Source organism: Carassius carassius, chromosome 4 (assembly GCF_963082965.1).
Source record: "Carassius carassius chromosome 4, fCarCar2.1, whole genome shotgun sequence".
In the NCBI taxonomy this organism is placed as follows: Eukaryota; Metazoa; Chordata; class Actinopteri; order Cypriniformes; family Cyprinidae; genus Carassius; species Carassius carassius.
The window spans coordinates 20,163,648-20,172,958 of record NC_081758.1 but is presented as its reverse complement, the minus strand read 5'-3'; the positions used below and the strand labels follow the sequence as shown (position 1 = coordinate 20,172,958).

The 9,311-nt window shown below is 41.0% G+C and overlaps 1 protein-coding gene across 1 annotated transcript in view; it reads left to right on the top strand.

Moving 5' to 3' along the window:
- The first annotated feature begins 704 nt into the window (after nt 1-704).
- LOC132139451 (KN motif and ankyrin repeat domain-containing protein 1-like) overlaps nt 705-9,311 on the top strand; it is a 31,224-nt gene continuing 22,617 nt past the window's right edge. Inside the window, exons 1-2 of the mRNA XM_059547811.1 lie at nt 705-850; nt 6,360-9,002. Of these exons, the coding sequence (XP_059403794.1) occupies nt 721-850; nt 6,360-9,002 (2,773 nt within the window). The 5' untranslated portion in view covers nt 705-720. The remainder of the gene's footprint in view (nt 851-6,359; nt 9,003-9,311) is intronic.

Below are 9,311 nucleotides of genomic sequence, written 5' to 3'. Positions count from 1 at the left end.
AGAGAGTGTGGGTGGATTATTCTTGGAGCCGCTTCTCACACTGCTTTCATTTGTTCCCCCTCGCTTCTCGCTTGCCCCTTTAGTGTTCCAGGTTTACAATCCCCTCCTCCTCCCCAGTGAGGTCAGCACTCAGCTGCCCAAGTGTCTGTTCCTTGTACCAGACAAGCCTGTCTCCCTCTCCATGACATTGCTGTTGTGCTCCTGCTATAGTCAGCAAAGCTAGCTGGTGTGTTGAACAAGCTAGCAATCGTTGCAGTGCAAATACAGTAAAAGAGGTTTTGTCAGTGATGTTGAATTATTGTTGCGTGGTTAAAGAATTAAGCCTTTTAGTTTAGTTGGAGTATCTAAAAATATCTAGTTCTGTCTGCTAACATTGTAATTTGTGCAAATTTTATTGTAATTAAATTTATTTAAATTTTTATGTCACAATATATTGGTGTTTTGAACATAGTTCACATTAAGGAAAGCTTAAATTAACCTTGTATTATGCCTATGTGTCTGCTGAGTTTAGGCTCCTTAATGACAAAGACATGCCTGGAAAGAGTGCTTAGAAAGGGACCACTGTTTGAAGGGGTTACGAAGTGTTTAAGGAGCACTTTGAGAGAGGCACGACAGATGAAACCGTGCAAGTAGTGCATGATTGGTGGAGGCATTTAGCCTATCACAGGCTGTGCTGAGCTAGGCTAAGTTTACACCAGTAGTGGAATTTTTTTTCCCCTTATGGAGTGGAGGTTGAGAAAGTGCTCAGTGAGTGAGGAGAGGCAGCCTGCAGCTTGTTCATGTTACAAAACTCTATTACGACTTGTAAAGGAACAGGCGCCGCTGCATGAGGACTGCTGTTTGACTTGGGGTAAGTGATGCTTGAACAATGACGGATTAGGTTGCCTTAACCTTCTCAAAACCCCTTTCAGTTAAGTCGTTATAAGGGACACGGAAAAGGCAGTGTTACATGGTCTAGTAAGCTTTCTTGCATTTTACATATTTCCTTAAAATGTTCAAAGAAAATGTGTTTAAAAAAAGTTTGTTGATTGCTCTTAATCTACTGTGTCTGTACTCTAAATCATCAAAAAGTGTGCTGGCATCTAGAGAGATGATCTGTCTAAATGACAGGAGGAATTCTCTATCTGGTGAGGAATTTGGACTGTGATATAAGCTCTGCTGATGGATATTCATTGGCTTCTAGCTGAAAAGAAACCATTAACATTTTTGCCTTTCTGTGAATGCATTTCTTGTCTACATGTTAGTGAGTGAGTAAATGTTTAAGGTATTGCCAGTTGCATTGGACAAAATAGATCTTTGGGTAGAAATAAATGTTTCCTCTTCTTGTTTTCTCTTAACCCCACCCCCAGTTACCCTCCCCTTGCAAATGCTCAGCAAACACATTGAGTTTGTTTTGCCATGAAGTTGTTTACAATACATCTTTACAATCTGGTGTTGGAAATGGATAGATGGAAAGTTCAGTTTCTGTTAGTAAATGTTTTACTCTTCTTGGAAAAATCTTAATGTATGGTGTACATGTAAAGGGGTGTTGTAATGACTGACTGACACTGTTATGATTACTGGGTATGACAGTTGTGATCACACCGTTATCACACCTTGGGGCTTGCAACCACAGGAGTGTCACTATTGCCGCGTTTCCACAGCAGGAACATCTCCCAGGAACTAGGGACTTTGGCCTGGTAATTGGTGTGTTTCCACCGCAGGAACCAGGAATTAAACAAAGTTCTGTGTATAAAAATGCCCCTCAGAAAGTCCCTGCTGGTGAGGTAGAACTTTTTCAAAGTTCTGGAACTTTCGGGGGCGGGACTTGGGCGCTAAACATCCTGATAGGTTGAGTTCACGCAGCATTGGTTGAGTTCAACCACCATTTATTCGGATCAATTTCAAAATATTACTGTTATTGTGTCATGAAATGTAATTTTAAAAGTATTTCAGGTGAGAATGTAGATGTTTCAGCACACTCAAATCTGTGGTTTATAAATAAAGACAGCGCCTATTTAAAAATATGTTTCGCCTATCTCAGAGACTGTGAGCTCCACGTGATCACCGGTAGCTCAGTAATCATGTATCCGCCGAGATCAGCCTCATCTCGGCTAGACCTTCTGATATGTGCCGCTGGCTCTGATGTCTCTTTAGTGGTTAAACATAAAATATAATTTGTTTTGGGTAAATCTAACAGGTTATCTTTGGTCTGTATTCAATTTATCTATATGTTAAAATGAAAATAAATAATAAAATATTATAAATATTTCATTTCATTGTAATGGCTGTGTATATATACACATATCCCTGAACTAATTACATGTCTGCAGCTGTTATTATGTTTAAATGAAAACGAAAGGAGGCAGTGGTATTTGAAATCATAATTAATTTTATTGTAAATATACAGAGAGGAAAATTGCAATAGCCATGGTCAGCTGACTGGAGTTATCAAGTACACTGCTCTTTGCAGAATTACTGGATTTGCGTCGTCGCGGATATCACACTCCCGAGTCGAATGCACAAAGTCTGAACTACCGAGGATGCACGTCCAAAATCAGCGTACTTTGTGTTGAGAAACGCGCGCAGACCTACATCACCAGTCTATTTGCCTAATCTTCCCGGTACTTTACACCGCGGTGGAAACGCAGAAAGCAACAGGTCTTGGGGGAAAAAGTTCCTGGGAAAAAAGGTCCTGGTACAAATGTTCCGGGTAATTTTGGTGGAAACGTGGCATTTTTGGTAAGAGACCTACAGTACATACTGTTTAGGTCTTAATGTAACAGGGACAAAGGGCGGATCTACCGGGGTGGCAAATGCCACCCTAATAGAAAGCCTCGCCACCCCAGCTGCCACCCCAGTTGGGAGCAATAAATTAAAAGTTATGGCTAATTTGAAAATTTACGAGCGCGAATCTCCAATGTCTGACTGCAGTGAATACTGCAGCACGAGAGTACGCCAGAGCGGCAAAAGACTGATTTGTTTGGAAAACTAAAAAAAAAGTGCGAGCGAAGCGAGGGAACCAGGAGTCGCGAGGAGACACAGGAGGAAAGAGGTAAAAATGGATCTATCAAGAAATGAAGCTATAATGAAAGTACAGTGCTAGCCTAGTTGTGTAGTCTAATACGTGATACGTTGCCCACTTTTAAAAGCGTGAGGATACGTAAAAACTTCGTTTTGTGTCAGAACTTTCACATTCATTCATAAATTCACCCCGTGTGTGTTTGCGAAGCGACACGGATTGAATCGCGGAATTCAGACACAAATGGAACTTGCTGTATAAAGCAGAACGTCACGGAATTCGGCCATTTTGAAGGAATAAATAAAAAGTAGGCTGTACATTTAATCAAATCTAGATATGAACTAGTGTCTTAAAGGTGTCGTTATACACGTCATGTTATACATGTTATATACAATGAGCGCTCAATATGTGCTCTACTACACACACACACACACACACACACACACACACACACACACACACTGAAGCGGTGTTTCCAGCTCTTCACTATATTAACACAAGATGTAGGCTACACGTGCACAGCGCGCTATGAGAGGATTTCACCATTTCATTTGATAAAACTATCTTCATTCATTCGTATCGTATACACAGATAGAAACTGCAATGTCTTTACGACAACCTGTCAAAAAATTTTGGTATAACTTGAAGAAATATAGTACTATTGCACAATAGACTATGCTATACTTCAAGTAGGCCTAATAGCTAATAATAATAATAATATAATAGTTAATAATAATAGTTTATTAAAAAACACAGAAACTCGGTCTAAAACCCACCTCTACAAATGTCTTCAACCCACCAAAATAAAAGTTGGTCTAACTCAAAAAAAAAAAAAAAAAAAAAAAAAATTTAAGAAATTGCACAGTAAAATATACTTTAAAAAATCTACTAAAACTTTATTTTAAAGTAATCTCACACACGTTTTCCTAGATGTTTTCATTTAAACTTGCCAAAACAATAACACCATATTTTTCAAAAACAATTTCTAAAAGTACATTTGCATTTGTATAATGTTTATTTATTATTATTGTCAGCTAAACAGTTTGCTTCCCCTCTCACACATCTGCCACTCATCACCTGTTTCTTAACCTTAATGTCTTTCCTGTGATAATGCCCCTTACTTCTATCACACTTCTATCTCCTATTAAGCGAGATCACATTGTATGGTCACTTATTTCTTATATGAACTGTTTAAAATTGCATGAGATTAAGTTTGTAAATGGCAGCCTGTACCCTTTTGTAGTGTGTACATATACTATTTATCATCAAACTGTGACTAAATTCAGTATACAGGTGCTGGTCATATAATTAGAAAATCATCAAAAAGTAGATTTATTTCACTAATTCCATTCAAAAAGTGAAACTTGTATATTATATTCATTCATTACACACAGACTGATATATTTCAAATGTTTGTTTCCTTTAAGTCCCAAATTCAGTATCCCAGAAAATTAGAATATTGTGAAAAGGTTCAATATTGAAGACCTGGTGCCACACTCTAATCAGCTAATTAACTCAAAACACCTGCAAAGCCTTTAAATAGACTCTCAGTATAGTTCTGTAGACTACACATTCATGGGGAAGAATGCAGACCTTACAGTTGTCCAAAAGATGACCAATGACACCTTGCACAAGGAGGGCAAGACACAAAGGGTCATTGCAAAAGAGACTGGCTGTTCACAGAGCTCTGTGCCCAAGCACATTAATAGAGAGGCGAAGGGAAGGAAAAGATGTGGTTGAAAAAAGTGTATAAGCAATAGGGATAAGCGCACCCTGGAAAGGATTGTGAAACAAAACCCATTAAAAAATGTGGGGAAGATTCACAAAGAGTGGGCTGCAGCTGGAGTTAGTGCTTCAAGAACCACTACGCGCAGAATTATGCAAGACATGGGTTTCAGCTGTCGCATTCCCTGTGTCAAGCCACTCTTGAACAACAGACAGCGTCAGAAGCGTCTCGCTTCAAAAAGGACTGGACTGCTGCTGAATGGTCCAAAGTTTGGTCCAAAGTTATGTTCTCTGATGAAAGTAAATTTTGCATTTCCTTTGGAATTCAGGGTCCCAGAGTCTGGAGGAAGAGAGGAGAGGCACAAAATCCACGTTGCTTATGGTCCAGTGTAAAGTTTCCACAGTCAGTGATGGTTTGGGGTGCCATGTCATCTGTTGGTGTTGGTCCACTGTGTTTTCTGAGGTCTAATGTCAACACAGCCGTATACCAGGAAGTTTTAGAGTACTTCATGCTTCCTGCTGCTGACCAACTTTATGGAGATGCAGATTTCATTTATCAACAGGACTTGGCACCTGCACACTGGGCCAAAGCTACCAGTACCTGGTTTAAGGACCATGGTATCCCTGTTCTTAATTGGCCAGCAAACTCACCTGACCTTAACCCCATAGAAAATCTATGGGGTATTGTGAAGAGGAAGATGCGATATGCCAGACCCAAGAATACAGAAGAGCTGAAGGCCACTATCAGAGCAACCTGGGCTCTCATAACACCTGAGCAGTGCCACAGACTGATCAACTCCATGCCGCGCCGCATTGCTGCAGTAATTCAGGCAAAAGGAGCCCCAACTAAGTATTGAGTGCTGTACATGCTCATACTTTTCATTTTCATACTTTTTTAGTTGGCCAAGATTTCTAAAAATCCTTTCTTTGTTTTGGTCTTAAGTTATATTCAAATTTTCTGAGATAATGAATTTGGGATTTTCCTTAGTTGTCAGTTATAGTCATCACTGTGTGTAAGGAATGAATATAATATACAAGTTTCACTTTTTGAATGGAATTAGTGAAATAAGTCAACTTTTTGATGATATTCTAATTATATGACCAGCACCTGTATATACGTCTGCCATAAGTTGCCAGTGCAACCCCTTAAAAAATTCCTGCCCCCTTCTTGCCACCCCATCAATATTTTTCTAGATCAGCCCCTGAACAGGGACTATAGAACCATTCTGTACAAAAGAGAATTTATTTATTTTTACATTTTTAGACTAGCTGGCTGTTTTAATAAATTCATTTGTTGTTACCAATTGTAAGGTCTTAATGTAACAGGGACTGTAAAACCATTCTGTCAAAAAGATTATTTATTTATTTTTAAGTTTTTAGACTAGCTGGCTGTTTTAATCAATTCATTTGTTGTTGTTATTTTATTACTTTGGCTTCACGACCACATATTGGTGTGCAATATTTGTATAATATTTTGTAAAGGAAATCATCATATTTGGGGATCTTTACATCACAAAGTTTTATGGTGCTACAAAGCTTTGAAAAATTTAATATATTTTAAGGACTGATTGTAAATTTTCTTCTCTGACATTGTTTTGGATATTTTAAAGAAATTTTTTTTTTTTTTTTTCAGAAAGAGATAATGATGAGAAGGACCCGTACTGTTTGGAAACCCAGTATGGTTATCAGCTAGACCTGGACTTTCTTAAGTATGTGGATGACATTGAGAGGGGCAACACCATCAAGAAGCTAAACATCCAAAGGAAGCCAAAAGTGTTCAAGTCTGTGCCTCCTATTCAGAGCAGCTGCAGTGACCAGGCCGAGTGGACTTCAACAGACTCCTTATCCTCTTCTAACAGTGATGAGAGCAAACAGTTGCCCGTCTACTTTATGCCTCAGAACCAGGTAGCCCCCCCTGGCCATACTGCCCAAGTCCATGAAGCTCCCCAAGCCTTTGTGAACGTCCCTGAGACCAAGCAGCTGCTGCCTCCGCCTTCTCCCCACCTTCTTCGCCATAACCCACAGGTGGAGAAAACACTGATGGAGACCCGAAGGCGACTGGAACAGGAACGGCTCCTGATACATCCTACAGTCAATGAGCCACCTCGTCGGCAGCTAGCCAGTTTTGGAGGAATGGGTTCTTCCAGTTCCCTGTCCTCTTACAGTGTCTCCTATGGGCCAAGCCAGGTTTCACCCAGCTCACATTCTTTTCAACATAATGGACATCAAGGCAATGGCGAGTACAACCCCTACTTCACATCCTCTATGGGCAGTTCGATCCGCCACAGTCCCCTCAGCTCAGGCATGGCCACCCCAGTGACCAATGTTAGTCCCCTGCACCTCCAGCACATCCGAGAACAGATGGTAGTGGCTCTGAAGAGACTAAAAGAACTAGAGGAGCAGGTGAAGACCATCCCAATCCTTCAAGTCAAGATCTCAGTCTTGCAAGAAGAAAGAAGACAACTAGTGTCCGAGATGAAGAACCCCAAGGTAGCGGGGCAAAGTCTAGGTGAAGGCTTCAGGAAGCGCTCCTATAGTGTTGGCAGTGCTGATCAGTATGAGCCACTGACCCAGCTCAGGATAGGCTCTGAACTCCACATTGAGGAGATGGAGAACACTGAGCAGAACAGTCAAAGGCTACAAGAGTTCAGGCAACTGACGGCTGAAGTGGAGGCTTTGGAGAGGAACCTGCAGGATAATGGGGAGAAAAGAAAGCACAGCTTACACCAAACAGAGGAAAGAACAAACCAAAACGTCCAGTGGTGTAGGCGTGAGAGCAAGTCCATTGGTGTCGGAGATGATGAGAACATGAACAATGTGGTTGTATATCGGAGGTCACCTGGGAAAAACAGAGATGTGGCTGTGGGAACAGAGCAGGAGTTGAGGAGCACAGGAGTTGGTGTGACTGAAGCCATGCTAGGTTTGAGTAGTGAAGTAGAAGCTGAAATGGAGATGCAACACCAGACCATTGAAGCCCTGAAAGAAAAGATCTACAGACTGGAGGTTCAACTTAAGGAGACAACCCACCAAATGGAAATGGGAAAGCTAAAGCTTCAGCTTCAAGAGGCTGGATCAAGAAAAAAGGCAGACAAGGGTATGATGGCAAGGCCAGAGATGTACGGCACTTCAGTGGAGGCCAGAGTGTCCACACAGAGCCAAGGTGTGGGCAACCATGTTGAATTTAGCAATGCAAGCACAAATCATATCCAACAAATGAATTCAGTTGGCATTATTTGCAGACCAGAGGCATGGCATGTTTCAGTGGGTCCGGAGTTGCCAATGGATCAGTGGGTTGTACAAGAACGTGCTGTGGTTAAGGATCAATGTGTTGGCAGGCAGGTTGTGATGTGCAGCCAGGGTGTGGGAATGGAATTAAGTGTATGTGAAATGGGGATCAACACTGAATTAACGGCCGAAGGTTTAGGACTTTGCAAAACCCAGGCTGAGCAAGCTAAGGAGTTTAGGTCTATTGGATGTGGAGATTGTTCAGTGGATGTAATGGTCAGACCCATCAAGGAGATGGCAACCCAGAGCACAGCAACAGATGAAGTTCAGAGAACTGACTTTGGAGTCATGGTCTTACCCACGTGTGCCTCCCAGTACACAAACACAGAAACTGAGACAATAGGTAAGTTAACCAATACAGACAAGGTAGTTCTTATGGACTCCTGTACCAATACAATGCCATACTCAAAAGACAAACAAGTTAGCACCGTACCAGTGGAGACTCGAACAATTGCCATTGGCGATGGTCTTGTAAAAGATGTGCTGGCCACATTAAAAACTCACTCAGTTTCAGTAGGTACTACAGCATCTGAAGAAGGTATACATGAAAAGTCGCCATTTTGCAAAACCAAAGAGATTGGAGTTGGCCTCACAGACATACATGAAAACTTTTTAGTCGGTCAGAAGACGAGGAACATTGCATGTGGCCCTTCTCAGTCTCCTACCTCGAGCCAAATTGAGAGTTTTCCTGTGGGATCAATCCTATCAGCAGGACCCATTCACTCACAGACGGGGGCAGATGTTGGACTTGATCACTACATAGAGAGAGTGCAGAAGCTTTTGCAGGAACAGCAGATGTTGCTTGCTCAGAACTACAGTGAGCTGGCAGATGCATTCTGCCCACCTCAACAATCTCAGTTTAGCTCCATCAACAGTGAGCTGGTTACTACTTTATCATCCATCAATTCAGTTATGAAGTATGGAAGTAGTGAGGAACTCTCCAATATGGATCTTCTGAGGCAGAAGGAGGACACAGACCACACTGTGAAAGGTTAGTTGCAGTTTGATTTATCCTACATGCTCAATGTTTTTGTAAGACCACTGCTGAATTTTTTATTTATTTATTTTTTGTTACAAAGACCTCATTAATCTGGTCAAGTTCTAGACGGTATGAATGAATTGTTGCGAAATATTTGTTATAATTACCATATGTGCAATATTTCACATGAATCAAAACTTGAACCAAAGAACATACATGAAGAAGAAGAGAAATATCTTTAGCATAAAGCATTGCTGTGCTCCAAGTTGCTATGTTTAAACTCTGGCCTCATTTTCCTGCTGATTATAGTGAGGGATAGGG